Source organism: Gymnodraco acuticeps, unplaced genomic scaffold (genome assembly GCF_902827175.1).
Source record: "Gymnodraco acuticeps unplaced genomic scaffold, fGymAcu1.1, whole genome shotgun sequence".
NCBI lineage: Eukaryota > Metazoa > Chordata > Actinopteri > Perciformes > Bathydraconidae > Gymnodraco > Gymnodraco acuticeps.
The window spans coordinates 123,370-150,499 of record NW_022991007.1 but is presented as its reverse complement, the minus strand read 5'-3'; the positions used below and the strand labels follow the sequence as shown (position 1 = coordinate 150,499).

Here is a 27,130-nt window from a genome sequence, read left to right as displayed (position 1 = left end):
CTTTGTCTGCATGTAAACGCTCTGCAGTCACAAACCCTTAAAGTACACCCTGTAGCGAGTAACATCTCTAACACAGAAAATACCTGTCTGTGCTGCCCCTGAACGCATCGTTGGAGATTTCTCTTTTTCCATTTGTTAACTTCTTGTTTAGGACAGAGAGTGAATGCACATACTATACAGAGATGCTGTGTGAGAAGCCAATGTGAGTTTGGAACATTGCACAATATAAATCTATTCTAGTAGAGCTCAACAATGGAATTATGATCAGTAGAAATGGCCATGACATGGGACCTTTAACTAACATGTTTGGTACCCTGACCTTCCTCTTTCTGTATGCTGTACCATGTGAGCGATGTACCATGTATGTTGATAAATAAAAACTTTAATACAAAAAGAAAAAGGTATTTCAATACAATTCAATGTAATTTTAACCAATCCATTCAAAAACACTCACCAGGACGGAAGTGTTCCGTCTCCCTGTGATGGTGGAGGTAATTTGGGTCTGCGGTGGGGGGTGAGGTGTGGCTCTGGTCCGGGTCTAATGCGGGGGGCGTGGTGCTGTCGGTCTGTTGTTCCTGCTGCTCATACAGGTCCTGGAGGTCCTGGACTTTCTGGTTGTCAGAGTCTTCCTGATGATTCTGGTGTTCATCCTGCTTTTGGTAGTCCTGGTCCAGCGGGGGGGGGCGTGGTGCTGTTGGTCTCAGTGGTCCTGTTTGTCATACAGGTTTTGGAGGTCCTGGAGGTCCTTGTCTTTCTCGTTTTCCCGGTTGTCCTGGTGATGCTGGTATTCTTCCTTCTTTTGGTGGTCCTGGTGATTCTGGTTTTCCCGGTGGTCCTGGTGATTCTGGTTTTCCCGGTGGTCCTGGTGATTGTGGTGAACCCGGGGGTCCTGGTAGTCGTTCTGTTCCCGATTTGGGTCGCTGCGCTGCTGCTGGAGCTGAGCCTGCACACCTTAGGAAGGAAATCAGAACCAGTCAGAATCTAAAAATGAAAAATACAAAAATAAAAACTGGTAATGAAAATATTGAAGATTCATGATATAATGGAATAAAGATAAATGATGAACATTTTTAAATTATATGTACAAAAACACCATAAACTATGAAAACAGTACTAATAAACGTGCACATGGAATAGAAAAGAATACAATAACATCTGAATAAAATCTGATGCAAATATGTATTAAAAAAAAATTAAATATATAGAATAAAATAAAATATAAACCTGGGAAATGTGCATACCTTTGATACTTTATCTAAATGTTTCTGATCTTATATACTTTAACTATTTTAAATACAGGACTTTAACTGTGCCAGAGTATTTCCTGCAGTAGTAGATCTGAATACTTCTTAACCGCAGGTAAACAGACACAATGAGTATTCCAAAAATCTATAATAGATATGAAAAGCAATATTGATCCTACAGGATACAGTATGATAAAGCTTATTCGTTTGACTGTGTCCATGCTGAAACTGAGAGACAGGAAGTGGGACAGACGGGTAGAGAGTGAGACGGACGGACGGGGGGAAGGTTGGGGTTTGATGTATTTGGGGATTTTCTGAGTTCATTGTGTACTCTGAGAGAGAGCGACAGCAGGAACAGAGTCTGCAGGAGGACGTCCTGCACAGTCATAAAACTGCTTCCTCCATCATGTTCAGCTGACTCTGGAAACTGCTTCCCAACAAACAAGAGTGAAGCTGGGGCTTAGGATGTGAAGAGGAGACACGCAAACTATCACCTATCGATTGATATGAGTTAGCTATTCTTATAAATGTTAAAAAATGTATTTTAAAGGTCACCTATCGTGCTATTTTTAGGCAATAGCATAGCTCTCAGATATATAAAAAATATATAAAAAACATGTCTATGAAGTGTTTTGCTCAAAATACCAAACAGATCACCCATTCTAGCCATGCCTCATATCCCTCTATTTCACTTCCTGTTTCAAAAGTGCTGATTTGGGGTATAAAGCTTAAAAAAAATAAATAATTGATAAATAAAAGGAGGGGTCTGAGCTCATGCGGGACCCAGCAGCTACTGTCTAAACTAAATGCTGCCGTGATGAAACGCCATATCATGGATTATCAAGGATTCTCTCTGAAACAGTTTGGAGCTCAAAGGCTTTCTCTCTTGCCGGTTATACCACAAGGTGAGTTCCTTTTTACTTCCTGCTTCTTCACACACATGCTCTCCAGTACAGGTTAGCTCTGAGTGTTAGCGATGCTAATGTAAACACCGACCATATTACGTCCAAAACAGTCGGGCATTGTTTCTGATAGCAACGTTTCTGATTGGGCCGTGGGTCCACATTTCAGATATTACGTCATATCGGACGCAAATCTGGATCAGCTCCGTTGTACCCCCGTTTTTAGAGATTTGGGTACGGAGGAAAAGAGAGAGGGTTTTATTTTCTGACGCTGCGTGAGTTCCCTGACACACCGGGGACACATGTTTATGTATAAAAGACATAAAAAGTGCATTTTGCATGATAGGTCCCCTTTAAAGAAGCCTTATTATGCTCTATGGCATTCAGGTTTGAATTGATAACTTTGTATAGTATTGTTTGTAATAATGTAATAGTATTTTCTTATTTAAAAATATGATGCTTTTGGTGCACATATATTATATTTATTTGTCATGTTTTTTTTCCACATACATTTTTCTGGTATACATTCAAACAGCCGCTTCAAGTTTTCTCAGTCCTTTAACTTTATATCCTTTCATGTTTTGAATAATACATTTTGACAGCAAAAAATGTAACAAATGAGCAGCAAAAACACCACCATTTTCTTTTTAGAAACCTCATCAGTAAGTATTTGCACTGAAATATACAGTGAAAAACTGTCATCATAATCAGAGAAAAAAGTCTCTATTTGGAGTAAAAAATATGTTGAAGTATTTACAGAACAAAAGTGTGATGTGTGTACATTCTGCAGTGTGTGTACATGTTGTAGTGTGTGTACATGTTGTAGTGTGTGTTCATTCAGTGTGTGTGTTGTGCGTTTGTATTTGAAAGTGTTCCTGTTATTGTGTCCAGCCTGTTTCTGCCGGGCTGAGGATTTTATTACGTTGACTTCATCTCGCAGGAAGTCGGCTCAATCGGAGGCGTGGTGGGAGCGGACCATGCCGAGGGGTGTGTGTGTGTGTGTGTGTGTGTGTGTGTGTGTGTGTGTGTGTGTGTCCTCTTTGTTTCTCTTTCTTTGTTAAATCAAGCCTCCAAAGCCAAAGGTCTATTTTAGTCTGATTTCTTTCCAAAAACATGGACTGTTTTGATTCTCAGAGTTACTCATGGTACAAAATATTTCATGTTGTGAACACCACCATGTTATTCTGTACACGGAGAACTGAAAGCTGACCGACAATGAAAAGGGCAGAAAGAACAACAGTGGACAAAGAAAAGAGGGATACAACTAAATGTTAGCTTAGCATTAAAATGTGTGCAGGAACACACAATAAGTCCTCTAACAAGCTGAATTATTATTAACAATATGTTGTTTCAACAAAGCTCTTCTCAAGTTCACTGCAGGAGCTGAAGGTAGGAGCCAATTAACTGTGGGTATAAAGGTAGGAACCTATGTGTGTTGGGGAGAGGTTCCGCCGGAAGGCCCATACAGTTTTTGAGCACACACGGAGCACACACACAAGGAGCACACACGGAACACACACACAAGGAGCACACACACAAGGAACACACAAAATGCACAAATGGAGGTTCTTGTCTGGACTTGGATGATCATTGCCCTGCGTAAGATCCGCTAACTAGTGCCTCAGCGGCTGTTAAGTTAACTATCTGTTTTAGTTCTATATGATTTTGGCCGCTACAGGGTATGTTAGGGTTAGCACTGCTAAACACACTGTGAACAGTTTAGTGAGGGTCGTTATATTTCAAGGAAAAAAGGTCAAACATTTAAGAGAAAATAAAGCAGTCTTTTGGAGAGAAAGGTTGTCAAAGTAAAAAAATGAAGAAGTATACTATCAAGAAAAATAAATTACTGAAAAAATGATAATATTTGGGGTAACACAGCTGCAATATTTAAAGACATTTGAGAGGAAAACGAGAAAGACAAGGAAATTACATTTCAAGAAGGTCGTAATATTTGGAATAAAAAAAGTTTGGAGTAAAAAGTCATAAGAGCAATGGTTTTCATATTTTAAGAAAGAAATTCGCAAATATTCCAAATAAATGTTTGTGAAAAAGAAAATGTATATTTAAATCAATTTTGTATATAATATAAGTAAACAAAGTTGCTATTATTGGAGAAAATACAATAATATACCAACACCTGCAGTGTGTGTGTCACTGTGCGTTTACAGGCGGAGGGTGTGTGTGTGTTTGTGGGGTGAGGTGACCTTGTTGGTGCGTTCTCCTCTACGCGAGCGGCTCGCCCTGACCAGGAGGTTGAGGTGGACCTCACAGCTTCCTCACTTTGTTTAAGAGGCACGGTGTGTGTGTGTGTGTGTGTGTGTGTGTGTGTGTGTGTGTGTGTGTGTGTGTGTGTGTGTGTGTGTGCATGTTCACAGGCACAGAATAATAAGTAAACAGATTAAAATGTGATTTTATAAAAAGGCAGGATCACAGATTCCTCTATGACTAATATGGATTTCTATACTAGACGATGAAAAGCCCCTAACATATAAGAAGTCATTTTTCTTTTTTGCTTCTCTTCTTGGTCATTTTATGTTACTTTGTGGTTTTTTAGTTGTTATGTGTCACATCATGGTCTCTATGCATCCCTTTTGGTTGTGTTTTGTTTCTTAGCAGTCTTTTTGTGTCTCTATTTGTTCATGTTGTGTCTCTGCATGGTCTTTGTGCATTTCTTTTTGGTTATCATGTGTCTTCTGCTGTTCTTTTTTAATCTTTCTGGCCGTCTTTGTGTCTCATCATGTTCTTTTTGCACCTATTTCTTATTTACCAAGTAGAAATAGTAGCAGTCACTTCCAAGCAGAGGCTTTAGCCCAGCAGCTCTTGCAGTAAAGTATCATGAGTTCTGCCTGAAATGTCTCAACAACTTTTACATCGGTAATATAAACGTTTTAAGCTGAACCATGAGCAACAGGTGTGACGCTACCTGGAGCGTGGAGCTCAGTCCTCACTGGTTCAGATCCTCCAATCAGAGCCGAGCTCCCAGGATCCTGCTGTGCATCAGGGTCTGTAGGACACACACACACACACACACACACACACACACACACACACACACACACACACACACACACACACACACACACACACACACACACACACACACACACACACACACACACACACACACACACACACACACACACACACACACACACACACACACACACACACACACACACACACACACATACAGTGAGCTTTACCCACACTGAAACTCTGCATTCATACATATACAGTATATATACACACATACAGATATGGCTGTACAGGATGTGGGGTTTTCCTGACGGTGCGATGAAGGAAATACTTTTTTATTTTCCTTCATAAACTTTGAGTTTCAGCACAAACAAAAGAAGAGGCTGAGAATAGAAGAGAGGACGTCTAACTTTAGATACACCATAAACACTGCAGTTTCCCAGCACCCCCCCCCCCCCCCCACACACACACACACACACACACACACACACACACACACACACACACACACACACACACACACACACACACACACACACACACACACACACACACACACACACACACACACACACACACACACACAGTCTCTAGACTTCAGTGCCTGAGCGATACTCCTTTTTGTATAAATGCACTCCTGTAGAGATAAATATATGATGAATGAGGGGTCGACTAAAACTGATTTTTCCCACGCAAGTTTCAGTTTTTATCACTAAGCAGAATATATGGAGATATATTTGTCTTAATATTATGTGTGTGCGCAGATCGACAACCTGTGTGTAAATGTGTAATCTACAAATGCAAAAATAAGTTTAAACGGATCTGAAATACACACCATATTCCTGCCTTTTTGATTTACAAATATAAGCTTTTTGAACGTTTTAAATGTTAGAGACATGTTCACAAATGCAATTTTTTGTTGTTGCAATTATTAGGTTAAAATAGATTACGTTTTCAGATGAGTTTCTATCATAAATGTGATTTTTTTCCCATTTGTGAGATTATTCCTGCAAATTTGTAAATGTTTTCCAATACATTTTAAATATTTTTGTTGTTGTTGTTTTGTCAGAAATGTGAGTTTTTTCTTGATTATTTGGGAGTTTCTTCTCCCAAATGTTACATTTTATTCTGGGAATTGTGTGATGTGTGTGTGTTGTTTACACATCAGATCTGCTGACCCACCTGTGTCCTCACAGTCGGGTCCTCCGTGTCCCGGGCAGCAGCGCCACAGCAGAGCGCTCACAATCTGCTGCTTCTGCCTGTAGAGCGGCCGGGACGACAGCTTGTACCTGCACACGCACACACACACACACACACACACACACACACACACACACACACACACACACACACACACACACACACACACACACACACACACACACACACACACAATCACACACACACACACACCCACACACACACACACACACACACACACACACACACACACACACACACACACACACACACACACACACACACACACACACACACACACACACACACACACACACACACTAAATGTTAAGTGACTCAACTTGCATGGGACAAATTCGATGAAGAACTGAAAACACCTCAAATTGAATTTAAAAGTTCAAAACATCCCTGAAATAGGGAACAGCTGCTGGTGCTGTCAGGTCAGAATTAAAGGAATATTCATCCAATAAATTATCATTTTTGAAATTCAATAACCTTGGATTTAGCTTTTTCTTAATGGCTGTTTACAGTTTCTGATTTATAGAGTGATACAAAGAGATATCCAAACCCCCCTTTACCTAGTATATAGTTATATCTTTGAGTTACATTATTACCCTATTCACCTGCAATGTGTACAAAAGGTATGAATTTTACAAAACATATTCTTTAAAGTAGTTTTCTCTCACAGAAATACCATAATAAATCCCCCAATAATACGAGGTATAGAAATATAATACAAAAAGAAAAAAACTATAAAAATATGTACAGGAACAATTATTATAGAATATAAGGAAAATGCAATAAAATATGAAACAAATCCTACAAATATTTTAAAACATATACGAGATACGAATAAATGATATATACATTTTTGTTGTTGTTATTGTTGTGTACTCACATGATCAGATGACAGTCGGGGGTGCGGCTGGGACACGGACTCCGAGACTCGATGGTGTATTTCTCTGTTCCACACACCACCGCCCTGGACACAACGTGCCTCTGAACAAACGCACACCAGTTCCTGCACAACACACAGACATGGACTCAATTTGAAACAATACAAATGTAATAATAATAACAAAACGTGTGTTTTAAAAAGAGCAACTATTTTGGGAATATTTTATACTTTAGTTTAAATACAATAAAGCCAGCCACACGGTGAGGTCTCACAGAGCAGCTGTGGTGAATAAAGCCAACTGTAAACACGTGTGTGTGTGTGTGTGTGTGTGTGTGTGTGTGTGTGTGTGTGTGTGTGTGTGTGAGGTGACAGGGTTACAGACATCAGATGAGGTGTGTTTGGTGTTGTGACGGTGTCCCCCTGTTGACCCTCTGACTCACCACAGACCATATGTCCAGTGTGTGTGTGTGTGTGTGTGTGTGTGTGTGTGTGTGTGTGTGTGTGTGTGTGTGTGTGTGTGTGTGTGTGTGTGTGTGTGTGTGTGTGTGTGTGTGTGTGTGTGTCAGGGCAGTAGAGCCTAGAGGGATTTTTACTTCATGGGTAAAGAAGTTTCAACACACTTACATATTTTACCACTTAAATATTCATTGGATGCTTTGCTAAACAAGAGGGGAGGCAAAGCCTGGGGATTCTTCTTGGAAAGTCACATGACTGCAAAGAGACACTAACCAACCCAAGGACACAGAGATACAAATCCATCACAGACAATTGCAAAACGATCACAAAAAGATGTAAAACCAACTCAAAAAATGACCAAATGGTCACAGAAAGATGCACAACCACCATAAAACGTTGGAATTGTTCACAAATGAAACAATAAAGTGACCCAAAATGAACACCAAAGATACAAAACCATCACAACTGTACGCAAAAGCACTGCAAAATTATCCAAATAATATCCCATTCAGAAATGTTAAGTTGTTTACTCGTTATTACTTATAGGAGCCACATATGAAGCCATTTCTGTGTTTGTTACGATACATGTTTTTTGAGTCACTATCGGTGGTGGGCGTGTCATTGGATTTGAGTGGTGACGGTTGTGCTTATATCCGGTTGCTTTTACCTGCGCACTTTGTAATAGATGGGGGAGTGAGCTCGAGAAGGACCATTTTTGTTGACCGCACGCACGCACGCATACAAGGATATATGGATATGGAATATTGCATTTTTGCTTTGGAAATAAAAGGTCAAACGCATACTGTGTTGGAAAGACTGAGTTTTTGCGCGTCCACAGTGTTTTTTCTCTTGTTTAGTCCCTCGCGGCACTTTGTTTAAGATTACTGCCGCAATATTACTCCTATTTGCTTTCTGTTTGTTTCTGTTGGCGATTATATTATGTTTGTGACATGCCTTTTTGACCCTGCATGGTGTGTGTGTGTGTTTCCCGTAATGTTGATGTTGGACTGTCTCATCACTTCCTGTCAGCTTGGATCAGCAGCTCCACTTTATACAAACACATACATCGTTTAAACAAAACAACCTCACTTCATCTCTCTTTTCATTCACGCTTTAATCTCTGTTCCAATAAAACTTTTAAATATTCTTCTTCTTGAAGAGAGCGTGCACACACACATTTATGCAACCGTGTGTGTTTTCGGGACCTTCCACATCTTATGAAACCACTTTGAAGTTGATCCCCTTTTCACATTGATCTCAATCCGATGAGTGTGCAATGAAAGTTCACATGTTATTTTTCCTGCAAACAGACAATTCCGCCTGGAGTTCCATACATGCAGAACGACCACCCAAAAACACAAAATAAGCACAAAGAGATGTGTTACTACAAAGACAGGCAGAACAACCACAACAACAAAAAATTACTAAATAAGTTGCAAAACAATCATCTTTTACTTCTCTTTTTGGTGTCGCAGGATTAGAAGAAGCAGGAAAGACTGAACATATTGCACAATAATATAATTATAAATGCATTGTTTTTCACTGCAAAAACTGCAGATCTAACCAAGTGTAATAATCTTATATTTAGATTCTAAATCTAGTTTGTCTTGATTTGAGTTTAAATAGCTTATCTAGTGCTTTCTATGGAAGATTTTTTGACTTAATTCAAGTAAATGTTACTTGCCTTGTCTTGATAAGCAACTTTGTCTTTATTTTAGTTATGTTATGTTATGTTAACTAAATACAAGGGACCTGTCTATAAAGCATCCACTTCAAGGCTAAAAAGCCTTATTTTAAGCACTAGTATGGCACGAAGAAAAAAATGAATTTCAAGCATCAGCTCTGTTAACATAAGTTATTTCCCCAGCTGGTAAAGACGGAAAAAGACACAATTCAAACAAGAATTAACATCTCTTTTAATGATAATCACAAAATGAACTGATAATCATCATAACACACTCTCCTAAAGGCTATGGACCAGAATAACTGATATGCATGACATTGACTCTTGAGGTAGGTGTGCAATCTCTACTCTGTTACTGCCCTGGAACTGGTAATACGGTGGGGGTCCCTGAGCAGTGAGGACACTGTTGGGAGGGGCTGCCAGCTACTCAGTACCCCCTCCCTCTTCCTTCAAGGAACGTCTCTTTCCCCTGTTATCTGGTCTCTTATTATCTAAGGCAGTGGTTCTCAAATGGGGGTACACGGTCCCCTAGGGGTACGTTGGAGTACTGCAGGGGGTACGTGAGATTTATTTTTATGTTAAAGGTGACATGTCATGCTTTTCCGGTTATTACCCGTCCCCTTGTGTGTTATGAAGGTTTTTATGCATGTAAACGGTGTGCAGAGTCAAAACCCTCAAAGTACACCTAGTAGCGAGTAAAACTCTAAAACAGAAAATACCTCCCCAAAACGCCTCGTTGGAGATACGTCACTATCCATTTGATTTTTCCGGGTACATCATGATGTCATGTCGTCCCCGGAACGAAATGGACCAATCCGTGGAGCCGTTACGTTACGTCCGCGGAGCCGTTACGTTAAGCCCCCGCTGATTGGTCCAAATTGACCAATCCACGGACTTCCTCACACACTCAGTGCAGGCAGCTCTGCTGATTTCTCCTCCCTGGCTGCAGGCTGATAACAGACAGTTGGGATCGCGGCGAAATTCTCCCTGCAGACCCATTCTCTCTGCAGACCCATTCTCACAGCGTTTATCAACCTTTTTCTTAATCAATATCAAGCCACACTTATTGTTTTTACTTCGGCTGTGACTTTGTGTGTGCTCAGGTTGAGTTTGGCTGTGTTTTGCTGTGTATCGCTAAACAAGGAAATCACACCTCCACGGAGCTCAGCGCGATTCACAACGTCCCGACTGGTCCCGACCAATCGGAGCACATGGGCTCACAGGGAGGGGGGGGGGCAAGAGCTGCAACGAGCAGTTTAGTGGAGAGAGTGAATACTGCTGAATACACATACTTTACAGAGATGCTGTATGCGAAACCAATGTGAGTTTGGAAAATTGCACAGTATAAATCTATTTTAGTAGACCTCAACAATGGAATTATGATCAGTGGAAATGGCCATGACATGGGACCTTTAATGAAAAAAAAAAAATTTTTAGGAAATGTAACGAAGTTTGAGCAGTGTGGGTTTTATATTAACAGAGTTACACATATTTCAAAACGCGAAGTGTAATAACTGCAGTGGCTTTCCTGTCACTGAGAATAACAAAGATCCTCAGTGAAGCACAAGCCCATGTTTCTCACTATATTGTAAGTACAACTTATTAAAAAGATCAGTTCAATGCAACTAATGTCGTCTTAGTGTTATTGCATGATGTTAAAATTGGTTTGCCATGAATTTAGTGATGGATTGTAAACATTTGAAATGTAGCATTTAAGTGTTTCAGGTTGTTGTTTTAATAAATCAGACACCGATGGTGCAGCACTGTACTGTACCTCTTTATATAGGCATTTATTCCCTAACAAATTGTTTTTGTGCTGATCAGGGGGTACATGGCTGAATTTCAGTGGCGAGCCGTCAGGGCTCTGCGAGGGCCTAAGATATTCCAAAAAATAATATTTGAAAACATTACAAAAAAAAACGTTTTTCTTTTAATATTTTTTTAAATATATTTTTGTTGTTACATTTTTCATTAGTTTTACCAAAATAACTTGATTTAATTGTATTTAAAATAATATTTCCAAAGAAATAAATCCTTCGAATCTGCCTGTTCAGTTTCTGTTGGAATGTGAAGGGTTAAATGCCGTCTCTGCGAGTTATGTGAAGACGGGAGAGCTTGTTGGTCCCTCAATGTCAAATGACGGTACAATTGACCAATCATATCTTCCCTCTAAATGGGCGGGCTTTATTTTCGCGGACTTTATGACAAGTTCGGCCCGCTGTGAGGTCTATGCAAGTGGTGCAGTGACGCGTCCTAAAACCCGGAAGTAAGCTTCGCTCGGATTCAGTAACTGATTACATTTACAAAGTAACCCTCCCAACCCTGGGTAGAGGGTCGCTGTCATTGATGCGTTTTGCACCCCGGGCCAAGGTTTTGATATTCCGCTGAAGTATACGCTGTGAGGTAATATCTCTTCTTTTTTTTCTCGAGGGAAGGGGGGTCAGAGGGCCTAGGTATAAAAGTCACGGCTCGCCACGATTTTTTTTTTCAAAGGGGGTACATTATTGAAAAAAGTTTGAGAATCACTGATCTATGGCATAAGCAATACTGGACAAAGAACAATATCTTAATTGCTGAGGTTGTGGTGCTTTTCATTTATCACACCAAACTTCAAACAATCCATGCCACATTACACATTTAAACATGAACAGCTTAACACACCAGGTATGGCTGAGCGATATGGATAACAAAAAAATCACAATATCTTTGACTTGAATTTTCACACACTTCATCAGATGTGGACGACTATAACTGATTGCTCTCAGTGGTGTGTGCGAATTTGGCGTTTGCTGCATTATTTAATTATGCGAAGACCCGCCCCTACTCTGCTTCTCATTGGCCCTGAAAGAAGAAAAACCTGGAATGTGCATCCATGTGGTGTTTGTTATCTCTCATAAAGTCGGAAAATTAGTGACTTTATTTACCATGTGTTTGTCAGAAGCTGGATCAATGATCAATCCACTAAAAGATGTAAACAACGAATGCCAGTACTATATTATTTACATCGAGAGATCCTCCTCAGTCCTCAGTGTTTACAAGTGGATGGCTGTTTGTGTCCCTGGGTATTTGTGAGGGAGCTCCTATATGGCATTACCCCGCTGAAGCTCACCAAAGTTTAATATATTTCATAGTTCAAAGTTTTGTCAATTGTTTTGTTTATTGGTCAAATACTGGTTTCTAATGGTTTCTGAGGAGTTTCACTGGAGTGAAAGAGCACAGAGTACAGAAGCAACAAAGCAGCATCCTGCATTAAACCTGACCTTCACAGAGAGGTTGAAGTTCATGTGGAGAGGAGGCTTCAGTAGTCTGTCTGCACTCTGTTTAGTTGTGCTATCTTACAATCAATATAGTCAATGTGAGGTAAAGTGTGTCGCCAATGTAACCGGTTAGAACTCAAAGTTGCGATGAGGTCTTAAAATGTATGGAAAGGGTCTTAAAAGGTATTACATTTGACTTCAGGATTCCTGCATATACCCTGCATACTATGGCTGTCCCGAATACCATTTTTCGGGGTCCGGATATTCGGTAGTAATCAACAGCGAATATTCGGTGCGAAGAGATTTATTTATTTTTTTAATAAAAAAAACGTGTTTAAATGTTTTTTCATAACACGCTCCGAGACACCTGACAACACGCTGTTAAGCAGAAGCGCAGAAAGAGCATACTATTACGATTTATATTTATTTATTGTCTCAGTACTCGCATACATTAAAACTAAATGTGTCCTCTGCATGTAACCCAGCCGCAGTGCAGCGCCCGGGGACCAAATATGGTTCCAAATTCCGTCTAACGTTTTACAACCTGAAGATACAAAACACATATTTCTGTTATAACAACAATACTTTTAATAACATAGCCGTAACAATAGGCCTAACAGGTAACACTTGTTACCGATACAGTAAACAGTATTTAAATAAATGAAGAACGAAAAATAAATGAACGAACTGTATGCCAATAATTGCCTTAGCCCCAGATGTTCCCACATTGCTCCTATTGTTTTCACTATTCGGATAAAATTGAAAAACTAATATAAAAAAACAATTCGGTTGCTTGCTTGCAACTATTTTCCAAGCAAAGTAAGAGCACGATTTTACCATGTGTAACGTTACTGTTTAAACGGCGGATAAAGCAGCTTCATCACGGCAACTTGACAACAGCTAAACTAAGCTAGGCTAGTACTTACAGCATCCGGTGACTTTTCAGAGTTGTTGTGCCACCGTGGTAGGCCAGTTTCTTGTCGCATATTTGGCACACTGCCTTCTTCTTACCGTCGTCCAATTTAAAAAAAATGGTCCCACACAGCTGGAGTCTTCTGCACTTTGTGTTCAGGTGTGTGAAGCGAGGTGAAGCGAGGTGAAGCGTGCCGTTTGCGTTAGTGACTGAGTGAATGCGATGTCAGGAGCACAGGCTGAGATTGTATATATTTCCGCATTTTAACAGTGCAATTCAAAAGTATAAATATAGTATAAGAATATGGCAATTCGCCTTTATTGATAGCATACATTTAGGGGGAAAAAAATATTTTTTTGAAAAAAAATAAAAAACCGAATATCCGAATAATGAAATTGAAACCCGAATAGTTGGCCAACGAACGAATAGTCGAATATTCTGGTACAGCCCTACTGCATACCCATTCATACAAAAAAGCAATAGCTGAATGGGCAGAATTCACAAAAAAGTAGAGAACTTGAATTCTGTGTCCAATGTTTGTCAGTTCTATGAGGATGTATATATATATATATATATATATATGTTGAAGAGCTTTGTTAATTTAATAAATGATCCTGTTCAGTGTTTCCCCTAGGATGGAGTCATAGCAGCGGTGCTAAGGCACGTGGGCCCAGCATAATGTGAGTGTGGAGCGCGTGGAATTTTTTAGTGTGTGCACGTGCGAAGTGCGCCCCGCCAATTTGTTTCTATGTGTCAGCACAAGAAAGGCTCTTGAGGCCTAGTACCAGGGCCGGTTCTAGCCAATTTGTTGCCCTAGGCGAGATTTTATATATAAAGAATAAATGAAAAATCTCTACAAAAGGCAAATACACTACAAAAACAGAAACTTATTGAAATAGGTTATATACGTCAAAATAGCTTCAAATGTATTCATTATTGTATGAACATGTTTGAATTGGAGGGTGGTCACATCCTCTAGGGGGGTCTGGGGGTATGCCCCCCCGGGAAGATTTCTTTGAACATTTTAAAGTAAAATGCTTCAATCTGGTGCACTTTGAGCACACAATTACTAGAGACCTGATCTAGGGGAACTCTAAAACACCCATATGAAAAAGATCGGTTTACATTTAAATAATCAAATAAGTATATGAATATAACCAATAACCTACCATAGCCAATAACAAATAAATGTAGCTTATTTGATTTTTGTTGTTCATTCATATCTTATTTGACCTAGTTAACTTATTTTATTTAATTAATTTATGCATATTTTTGTATCTCTCCAACTTTAAATGATATTTTTGGTTTACTGTCCTATAGTATACATTGGAATGATTTCAAACCTGTTTTTATTTATCCTAATAATTATAAAGGAGTGCCTTGGAAATATGTGTTTACATAATTTGTGGTCAAAACGTTTGAGACCCACTGAGATAACTTAGACTAAAATTAACTTATCTAAACACTCAGAGAGTCCTTTACCTCACTGAGCCTCTCAGTCTGACAGGAGAGCTCTCCTCCACCCTGGTTGTAGAAACATCTACTTCTTATATCCGTTAGCGCTACTAGCACTAGATTCTAATAACATCAGCGCCGGTACCGGTGCTCCCTCTCCCTCGCTCGCTCCCACGCTCGCACTTTGGCTGTTAGCTGCGGGCGCCTGATAAGCCAACATCCCCAACTTTCATCACAGCGCATCGTACAGGGCAAATTAAAAGTGTAACCGGGGTGAAAAGGGTGTTACATTTACTTAATTATGAATGTTGTTACATCAAGGCCGAAAATTTGGATGAGCGCCAACGGTCAAAAATGTTTTTTCCCTCCCAGAGCTACCAGTAGGCGCATCGCCCCCCAGATCTGGCGCCCTAGGCGACCGCCTGTTAATACCAAAAATAGGCCCTGCCTATTACATACAGTGGCAATGTCTCAACATTTAGCAAAAATACACCTTTATTGAACATACAGTAACACAAATACTACAAATCCACATAACAAACAATCAAAAATGAAAAAGGGTCGCCACTTATTATTATTTGAATTTTTTTTTTAAATTACTTTTTTTTTTTTTTTTTTTGGGGTACCTGGCTGGCGCCCCTAGCAGCGGCGTGCATATTTCAGCAGCGGCGCTGCGCCGCCACTATTTGTATATAGGGAAAACACTGCCAGTGTTTGTTATGAACTGACTTAATAAAAACGTGTTTTTTTAAAGAATTGTCATGTTTACTTATTTTAAGAGCATGTGTTCTAATTTAGCTCCCTAAAAACAAGAATTTCATTACATGTAACTTGTTATCGCTTTTATCCAAAGCGACTTACATACTCAATGCTGTGGGCAATCCCCACATGAGCAATTTGGGGTGAAGTGTCTCAGGGACACAACGACATGCTGACTGCAGTGGGGTTTGAACCTATGCTCCCCTGATCCTAACACCAATACACTGCGCCACACGCCTCCCTAAATCTCATTTTAAGTAATTTGATGCTAAAAGTACCCTAGTTTTGAGTGATAATAGGCTTCTTTTGCATTAAATAGGCTTAACTAGATTGCTTGAAATTAGTCTTTTTAATCTTATTTCAAGATTGTATGTAGGGATGTCCCGATCTCATTTTTTAGCTTCCGATCCGATTCCGATATTTTCATATAGGTTCCGATCCGATCCCGATATTTCCCGATACCGGTTTTCCGATACCGATTTCCGATATCACTTTTTGTGTTGGCAAACAGCATTTCATTTTGTATACATTAAGAAATAGACAGGCACCCAAATAATGTATTAGACGACAAAAACCGGAGTTTTCCACAAGTGAAATTGGCTGGTCGTCCCCTGCTATGCACTCCACAATCAGCTCAGTAATCTTGCGAAATCTCTCGGTGTCTCGAGGAAGTAAAGCCTTTCGTTTCAAGCTGTCCCGCAGTGTTTGTTGATGGAGTCCATCAGTCGCAGACGCTGTCGCTTTACAGTAGGCGGCGTGTTCGTCGGGGTGGTGCTTTTTAAGATGTTTTATTAGGTTTGTGGTGTTGTAGGAGACCCTGTTAGCACCACCTCGTGAGACTTCCACACCACAGACTTTGCATGTCGCAGTCGGCGACTCACTTGTAGTTATTTTTAAAATACAATATGTGTCCGTTCCACTTTTCCAACTCGATAATGGCGGCTGATGCAATAGAACAACAACGACAAACAACGTAACAATGGAATCATGGGAAATATTAACTATGGATCGGCCATGACATTTCATTGGATCTGCCGATCCCGATCCATCTTAAAACCTAGTATCGGGGGCCGATCCGATCTGGGGATCGGGATCGGGACATCTCTAATTGTATGTGCTATAATGATAGTCGGACAGCCTGACTTGTTTTAAGACATCTTATCAAATGAAATTTGCTTACTGCACTGGCAGCCAAATGTGCTTGTTTTAAGTGCAAGTATGCTTATATCTATAACGTTTGGCCTTCAATTTGACAGGGCGTTTTTGCAGTGTAGAAATTCCTCTGACTCAGAAAAACCTTTGTGTCATATCCTGTGGAGAGGTGTGACTTCACCGGACAGACACACACACACACACACACACACACACACACACACACACACACACACACACACACACACACACACACACACACACACACACACACACACACACACACACACACACACACACACACAGACACACACAGGAAGTTCCTCCTCATCCTGAGTTCTTTCATGCAGTTCAAGAGAGATGAGAGATTTTCTGGGGCAACATGAGAGAGTTACTCTTTGATCTTTAGATTGAATTTGTCCCGTCCGACTGAACTCTCACTATCTAAAGCCTTTTCTCTTTCTCTTCATGTGAAGCAGCTTAAACTCAGATATTCCTCTGCCTTCATTTAACCTGAGGAAATATAAGCTTCGCAACTCAAGAGTGAGAAAAGGCAACTTTCCATGACACTCGACTAAAAAGCCAGTTCAGTCAGACAACTCAGGTGTGTCTTAATATGTTTATTAGAAGCAGCATATAGTTTGAGTTTGGCGTCTAGGCTCGGGCCTCATCACTCCACAGATTTACAAAGAACATTGAGTGATGATTAGATAACTGTCCCCCGAGCCTACAGGTGGAAGCTGGGGTGAACGCTGGGGTGGAAGCTGGGGTGGATGCTGGGGTGGAAGGTGGGGTGGAAGCTGGGGAAGCTGGGGTGGAAGCTGGGTGGATGCTGGGGTGGAAGCTGGGGGAGCTGGGCTGGAAGCTGGGCTGGTGGTGGGTCAGGCGAGCAGCAGCAACATGAAACACAGCAGCAGCAGCATGAGCGAGGCAGAGGCAGGAAGACCTGGCAGCTTAAATAGAGCGGCATGTTTAGGAGAATGTGTTTGGTTGGTTGTAAGAGGGACGAGGTGCGTCACGTGTTAATGTATCATTAGTGCTCGAGTTGACTGCCTGAACGAGCTCGCAGGCTTCGCCCCATTTGTGATTCATCAATATCAGACAAATACAACGAATCAACACAAAAAGGGAAACTCAAGCTAAACTTTATTGTTTGATTTTTCTAAATATATAATATCATCTATTCATAAAACCCAAATGTTTTCCCTATTTTGTTTATTATTTGTAACATATTTTGCAGCCCTTATTTTTCTTGGAAAGAGAAAAGAACATGAATCTTTAAATTGAACTTAATGATGAGTGCATTTATTAGCTGAAAATCTATACGAAAACATGAACTCTCAAGTCTTGTACTCACTACGACTCAAACACATGCATTTTAAATAAAAATAAAAATAATTTAAATCACTTTTGGTCCAGTGCAGGAATGTTTAACATATTTTTACTAAAAAATGTGTTTTATATATATTTTTAAAAAGATAGTTTTTCAATAGCTTCCATGTATAAGGATCCATTGACTCCTAATGCAGCATGGTATTACTATACTGGACAAGTGTCTTCCATGTTTGTGAGCATTTTTAACAATCTAATATTGTTGTTTTGTTTACTTTGCCTGTTCCCAAACTCCCATAATCCCCAAAGCTCTCCAGGCTAAATGTGGCTTAATACAGTTTAATGATAATGAAATCCCACCTGCATGATTTTCAGTCTGATACCAACATCGCCGCCTTTAAAAAGTTTAACTACTTTTTTTTTTGCTGAGTGTCCTTTCATCTGCCAGCTGTGTCTCCTGATTACGGCTGAGCAGTAAACGATGCCTTCATGGTCTCGTTATCTGCAGCTTCAGCTCGCTTTGATCCGAATCCCTCTGCTCACTGAGCTTCTTCTGTTCAAGTTGGATGAACTTTTACTTTGAAAGGGTTTCAGTGAGGTCTTCGATTACAAGATCAGCAGCAAAACGAACAGCAGAGGAGGCTGGAGGTCTCGACAAAATTCAAATCTTTAGCAACAAGTCCTGAGTCCTGATCTGAGTCCTGGACTTCGAGTCGTGGCTGAACCTGTCTCTGTGGTCCTACCTGACTCTCATCAAACTACTTCCCTGATGGCTCCCACAGGATTGTTGACATCCTCGTGGATTCATCTTCTTATTACAGACTCATGCATTTCCAAACATTTGGTCTATATGCTGTAAAATGTATTATCTCTTCGATTTACACACGGCATCTATTGCACGTCTGTCCGTCCTGGGAGAGGGATCCCTCCTCTGTTGCTCTCCCTGAGGTTTCTCCCATGTTCCCTTTAAACTGTGGGGTTTCTCTGGAAGTGTTTCCTTGTACGATGTGAGGGTCTGAGGACAGAGGGTCTAAGGACAGAGGGTCTAAGGACAGAGGGTGTCGTATTGTCATACTGATATTCTGTTCAAACTGTGAAGTCCACTGAGACAAATGTAACATCTGTGATATTGGGCTAAATAAATAAACATTGATTGATTGAACAAGTCAGACTCCTAGCAAACAAACAAACATGGAATCTTCAAAATAAGAGTAATGTTAGTTATTGTTATTGTTCTCGTTATCTTTCTGCATCAAGTTTCAAGTTAAATTCAGATCAATTAAGTGAAACCAGTGGCGGACAGCAAAGATGCCTGCCTGACAACGCCTCCATTGGACTTCCATGGCATAGTTACATCACTATGTAACACTTGGTTAAGGGGGCGGGACATCTCTAAGCGATTGACCAATCCCAACAGAGCCGGCCAGCTAACCAATCAGAGCAGACTGGGCTCTGCTTTCAGACAGAGGGTGAAAAGAGGTGCTGCAGCACAGGCAGTATGAGAACAATAAAGAGCTTTTTGAACATTAAAGCATGGAGACATGTAGAGATACTACATACTGATATACAGCTGAACATCAGCAGGAGAGGACTCTTTAAAGTAGAGACACTACAGACTGATATACACCTGAACATCAGCAGGAGAGGACTCTTTAAAGTAGAGACACTACATACTGATATACACCTGAACATCAGCAGGAGAGGACTCTTTAAAGTAGAGACACTACATACTGATATACACCTGAACATCAGCAGGAGAGGACTCTTTAAAGTAGAGACACTACATACTGATATACACCTGAACATCAGCAGGAGAGGACTCTTTAAAGTAGAGACACTACAGACTGATATACACCTGAACATCAGCAGGAGAGGACTCTTTAAAGTAGAGACACTACATACTGATATACACCTGAACATCAGCAGGAGAGGACTCTTTAAAGTAGAGACACTACATACTCATATACACCTGAACATCAGCAGGAGAGGACTCTTTAAAGTAGAGACACTACATACTGATATACACCTGAACATCAGCAGGAGAGGACTCTTTAAAGTAGAGACACTACATACTGATATACACCTGAACATCAGCAGGAGAGAACTCTTTAAAGTAGAGACACTACATACTGATATACACCTGAACATCAGCAGGAGAGGACTCTTTAAAGTAGAGACACTACATACTGATATACACCTGAACATCAGCAGGAGAGGACTCTTTAAAGTAGAGACACTACATACTGATATACACCTGAACATCAGCAGGAGAGGACTCTTTAAAGTAGAGACACTACATACTGATATACACCTGAACATCAGCAGGAGAGCACTCTTTAAAGTAGAGACACTACATACTGATATACACCTGAACATCAGCAGGAGAGGACTCTTTAAAGTAGAGATACTATATACTGATATACACCTGAACATCAGCAGGAGAGGACTCTTTAAAGTAGAGACACTACATACTGATATACACCTGAACATCAGCAGGAGAGGACTCTTTAAAGTACAGACACTACATACTAATATACACCTGAACATCAGCAGGAGAGGACTCTTTAAAGTAGAGATACTATATACTGATATACACCTGAACATCAGCAGGAGAGGACTCTTTAAAGTAGAGACACTACATACTGATATACACCTGAACATCAGCAGGAGAGGACTCTTTAAAGTAGATACACTAAATACTGATATACACCTGAACATCAGCAGGAGAGGACTCTTTAAAGTAGAGACACTACATACTGATATACACCTGAACATCAGCAGGAGAGGACTCTTTAAAGTAGAGACACTACATACTGATATACACCTGAACATCAGCAGGAGAGGACTCTTTAAAGTAGAGACACTACATACTGATATACACCTGAACATCAGCAGGAGAGGACTCTTTAAAGTAGAGACACTACATACTCATATACACCTGAAAATTAGTACAATAGTGTCCCTTTAATTTGTAGAGGGACAATGCAAAAAAAAAAACACAACTTTATATTCATCAAGGAGACATATAGTTGGGTTTTCTGATTATTTATAAGAATAAATACATCTAACAATAGGAACATTTGAAAAGAAAAAATACCGAAGTCAAACCAACTAAAACAAACACCTTCACTACAGAGCTTCTTTGAGTTCCATCGAGAGCTCAGATCTCGTCTTCCCGCAGCCCCAAAACAAACTTTCTCCACCTCCACTTCATCAGCACTTAACTACCTGTTGACCTCTGACCTCTGAAACATGGACCCCGTCCTCATGATAACGCTGAGGCTAAAAACAACAGGGCTAAAATGCTCTCCATTAATGCACAAAGGGCTGCGTTTGTGAACGATGATGGTCATTAAAGCAGCTGTTTTAAGTGGCGGGGGGGGGGGGGGGGGGGGGGGGGGGGGGGGGGGATTTGAGCTAATGGAGGCTTGTTTTGTTAAAAGCCCTCAGGGATCATTTTTATTAAACAATCTGTGAACGAGTCGAGTGCTGCAGTTTAATGTATGTTTCAGAAAGATGACGGAGGCCTGTATGAGCGCGTTAAGAGACATTTGATCCTCTCATTTAGTCTCATATCTTAACATTTTTTTGTATAGACTGGTGCAGGGATGACGTGTTTTTGTGAAGCAACGCTGAACTTAGCATCTCCTTGGTTCCTTCTAAAAAAAGCTAATGGGATTTTTCAGCAGGAAATATTTTGCGTATTAACACCATTTTAGGATTTTTGAAGTAAAAAGCTAACGTTATTTAGGAACTACAGCACGGTCACATGACTTTGTCTCACCACCGCTAAGTTAAGGTGGCTAATGATTACGGTGATAACGTTTAGAAGTCTCATTTTGATGCCATTTTTTTATTCACCAGTGGGGTATTTACTGACGTACTTTAGGTCGTAGAAAAACATTACTTTCTCATCAGCGTGTGTTAATCACAGACCCTATCTAACCCTAATCCATTGATTTTCAGATGAAGGAACACAAACAAAAACAGCTGACCTATTGCATTGCTTTTAAATCATCTCGTTACGCTAATCAGCCAATCAAATCTGTGCGTTTTGATAAGCATTGTTACTCAAGAGTCAGATCCAAACACAGACAAAAGTGAGTCTAAAAAGAGTCAACATAGAGGCAAAACAACGATAGACGATAGATTTATTACAGAAGACATGTTTCAGTCTGCCCACAGAGCCCTGGAGCTAGAGTTTTATTTTAATTTCACACATACAATAACAATTTGCAATCAAAGAATGTTTTCTGCTCAGCAGGAAAACTGTGTGTTGGTGTAATACCTGGAGGACAAGCATAAAGAGGATACCCTCAGTGTGTCTGGGTCTCATACAATCATAAAATTAATGTGTGGTGTCTGGGCTGTGTGGTGTGTGTGTGTGTGTGTGTGTGTGTGTGTGTGTGTGTGTGTGTGTGTGTGTGTGTGTGTGTGTGTGTGTGTGTGTGTGTGTGTGTGTGTGTGTGTGTGTGTGTGTGTGTGTGTGTGTGTGTGTGTGTGTGTGTGTGTGTGTGTGTGTGTGTGTGTGTGTGTGTGTGTGTGTGTGTGTGTGTGTGTGTGTAGCGCCTGTGTGGTACCATCCCATTATAAGCATGCTGGCAGTCAAAACATTTAAAGGCTCCCTGCTTGGTATTTCTGTATGCATTACACTCGTCATCAGACTCGGACATTTTGCACATTCCTCACTTTTCTATGAGGGTTCGTGCCTGGTTTTAGGGTTAAAGATTTAAAGCGAAATTGAGATTATACAGTGGAGGGTGCTAACTCATTATATATAAGGCATCTACAAGCTTGGTGTATGTGTACTTTACTTGAGTATTTCCATTTTCGGCTGCAGTTGTCCCAAGTTCTATTGTTCGTATTTGCATGCATTTTATGAGGAATTGAAATGTTGACATTAATAATAATGATAATAATAGCTTGGATTTATATAGCGCCTTTCGTGAGACCCAAGGTCGCTTTACAAAGAAGAACAGGGGCAAAACAAACATAACGAAACAAAAGGCAGTCAGACAACCAGTCAGACAGACAAAACAACAAATAGATTAAACGTATGTGTGGCTTTGCAGAAACGTTCAATGGCAACATATTTTCTGGTGACTTGGTTGATATGATGGGGTCATTCAGCATAACGACTATACTTTTTGGACTTGTTGTACCTTTACTTAAGTAAGATTTTGAAGGAATGAAACCAAGAGAATGATGTTCAAATACCAAGATGGTGACGCACAAAAGAAAATTGGCAGCGACTCAAAACCAAGATGTTGAGGTCAGAAAACAAAGATGTCTACGACCAAAATACGAGATGGCAAAAGATGGCGACACCCAATAACAAAGATAGTTACCACCTCAAACTGAAGCTCCTTTCCTTATCATCTAGAGAATCCAAACAGCTCTTATCACGGCTGCCTCTTGGGTACTTACGGGTCATTTCCCTCCATTAGGAACCTTCCTATAAGCAAAATGGACAATTCGAACACAACCCAAGATTGTGACGATCAAACCCAACTCAAGGCATCAAAACCATCGTCCACAAACCAAGGTGTTACGTCCATTTCAATGGTTCCTGACCTTTCCCCCGTGCTAAAACGTGGTTAAAAGTGTAATGATAGACCTGCTATACGAGACTAAATCTGCAAAGCTGCAAATGTACACTTGTCCAGATGTTAAATATGCATGTATCTTTCTCAATGGGTTGAGAGCAGAACAAACAGACACTATTTCAGGCATCTAACCCTAACACATTGACTTTGAGAGGAAGAAACAAGAAGTGCTTTTTAAATAATCTCATGTGACGTTCACTTTAATTAATATAGAGGTGAAACAAATGGACTTTTACGTGTTAATTCTTCACAGTGGTTGTTCATGCCTGGTCTAGAAGCTTAGCTAAACTGTTATTTATTGCAGATGAGATGTTTAAGTCTGACCACAGAGCCCTGCAGCTACAGTTTTATTTAACTTCGCACATAAGATAAAGCACTGTAGATAAACACCACAAGAAAAGCAGAACATGTACACATTAGTCAAGGTGTTAAATATTTAATTTAAATGATTAAGTGACTTACTTTCCACTACATCACAAAGCTTCCTTAAGTTTGAACTTCTTAAATCTCAGCTAAAAACTCACCTCTTTGCACTGGCTTTTAATACTAGTCGAACATAACATTTTACATTTCTATGTGTTTTGATATGTTTCTAGTTAATGTGCTTTTTTATCATGTTTTCAATTATTGTTTTATTATTTTACTCCCATTGTGTTATTTTATATTGTATGTATTTCCTGTACTTTGGTCAACTGAGGTTGTTTTAAATGTGCTATATAAATAAAGATTGAGATTGAGTGCATGTATCTTCCTGAAAACGGGTTAAAATCACCCAAAAGACAGCTGGCGTTCAGGATGTGTCTTGACTCACCCGGTTCGGGCTGGGTAGTTGCCTCCATCTCCCAAAGGGGGGGTCTCTGTCACTCCTGGGAGAAGCCTGTCTATGAAGGCAGGGTACACTTCACCTCCTCCTCCTCCTCCTCTTCCTCTTCCTTCTCCTCCTCCCTGCTCCTCTGCGTCCTCGTGGTCTCTTGCTCTCACCTCACAGTGAGCGCTCACCAGTAAGCCCAGCACCAGCACCAGTTCTCCCACTGCAGTCATGTCGGCTCCACATCAGCGAGTGCAGGGGAGCACCACCAGCAGCTGCATTTAAACAGGAGGAAGAGGGGGGGGGGGGGGATAGGGGAGGCCACTCCTCCTGCTTCCTCTGCCACCCCCTCTCTCTCAACAGACTTCTTCTCTGACTGCTTTGTATTTGTAATAACACAACCCCAGGAGGATAAAGTATCATCATTGAAGTATTACACATCGCTGCTGTGCAAAAATCGACACTTTAGTCTGTTCCCAAAAGGCAAACAGGAAGAGATATTTTCAGAGATAGCCAGATAGTGTTAATCTATTCTGAAAGAGCACTTTATTTAACTTCTGCTGGGTCCAGGCGAGTGAAAACTGTATCAGCCAAAGTGTGACTTTTGATCCATACCCTGTGAAATGAAACTTCCCAAGTTTATTAACCACATTTTATATGACAAGTGTTGAAAAGTTAGGTTTAAAATGCAAATGAAGACCTTCTCTTGTTGAATGTGTGCTAAGAACATGCCAGAACAGAAATGTGAAAATTGAATAAAGCCAGGTAAAAATTCTTGTTTCATTTCCATTTAGTCACAGGTTTTTATAAAGAAGATTCTCTTTGCATCACTCCACGAATCAAAACATATGTAAAAAGCCATACAAATATAAATGTCCTCCATCTTGCTCCATAAAGGGTGTAAAAACCTGTTACTTATTAAAGTACAAAAGTATTAGCAGAGACATATTATTGAAGTAGCAAAAGGAAAAGTACTCTTTCATATTGTTATATAATTAATATGTTCATCACTTTAATGTTGTGTCTGGAAAAGAAGGATATCATTGTAATTACTTTATTTATACTACTGGTTAGATTTTATCTGTAAGAATACGTCGTAATTTATTCGTTGATTTACATTGTGTATTAATCATCTGAATCTAAAAAAAAACGATATTAGTAAAATATTTGAGTGTAAATGAGGTGACACAGGTTTCACTTCTCTCGCCGTCTGTCTTCATTCTGTTTCTGTGGAAGTGATAAGAACAGAGGACATCCAGGAGGTGTGTGTGTGTGTGTGTGTTACCAAATGTTGTTCATAACTTTAGATATTGAACAATGAAAAGTTCAGAGATACCAATGCATTTTGATTAAGGGAATTTGAGATCTTGGGAGGCTGTGGCGCAGTGGAATAGTGCGTTGGTGTTCGGATCAGGTTCAAACCCAACTGCAGTCAGCTTGTCGTTGTGTCCCTGAGACACTTCACCCCAAATTGCTCCTGTGGGGGATTATCCACAGCATTGAGCTTCTAGTCGCTTTGGATAAAAGCGTCTAACATCTGACATGTAATGTAACTTGGGATCTTATAATAATTTTGTATCTTAATCATAACATTTCGTTTTTGGCTCCATGGATCACCATTGGGTAAGGCAAGGCAAGTTTATTTATATAGCACTTTTCAACACAAGGCAATTCATAGTGCTTTACAAAAAAATGAAAGACATTAAGAGTGTTGGGTGTCAGTTCTTGCCAAGTTTGGACACCCCTGTATGAGCTTATTCTTAATGAACTTGCCAAGTTAATTCGTTTCAAACCATTTGTTCGAAACTGGATTACCTTTTGGGCTTGGAGTTCATTCATTCTTGACATTTTAGTGACACACTTGACATTTTTATTCCAAAGGTCGGAAGACAGTCAAACTTATATCCATTCATCTGTACACCTGTTACTTCCATATTTATACATGATCTAATTATAGAGTATTTATTTTACTTTAGAGTATTTCATTTCACATTCTGTCTTTGTTATTCGATTTGATATATTTTCTTATTTCTTCAGCTTGTTTGCTCCATTAGGGTCTTTTGTTTTATGCATTCTGTATTTTTTTGTTAGATATATTATGTTGCTAGTGATGTTACGTTCACGAACGATCCGATTATTTTGAACGGCTCTTTGGTACGAATGAAGGGAACCGAGTAGAACTTGGTGAGAGCCGTAATTCCCATCACTACATGTTGCATTGTTGGATGAGTTTTGGACTGCTTTGCCAAAGACACACTGTAACTATTATACATGTAACAATAAAGCCTTTGAATGTTAATACATGTAGAAACAAGACTGAAGCTTATTGGTAACAGGTGTCTCAGTCCTGGCGAGATGTCTCACTCGGACATTTCTATTCCGTCCCTCGTTGTTTTCATTTGAATAATCACAGCATTTGAACGGATTAAAGTAATTTTAAGTGACCTGAAGGAGAGCGTAGCGAGGGAGGCTGGCAGTTCCTGTGCAG

The 27,130-nt window shown here is 40.1% G+C and overlaps 1 protein-coding gene across 1 annotated transcript in view; it reads right to left on the bottom strand.

Annotated features, from left to right (window-relative positions):
- The window catches only part of LOC117559422 (putative uncharacterized protein DDB_G0268364), a gene marked incomplete at its 3' end in the record, with an annotated part of 31,794 nt that extends 6,913 nt beyond the window's left edge, over positions 1-24,881 (bottom strand). The window contains 6 exon segments of the mRNA XM_034236186.1: positions 455-707; positions 710-951; positions 5,070-5,150; positions 6,305-6,411; positions 7,221-7,343; positions 24,646-24,881. Coding sequence (XP_034092077.1) covers positions 455-707; positions 710-951; positions 5,070-5,150; positions 6,305-6,411; positions 7,221-7,343; positions 24,646-24,875 — 1,036 coding nt within the window.
- Between the last annotated feature and the right edge of the window lie 2,249 nt (positions 24,882-27,130).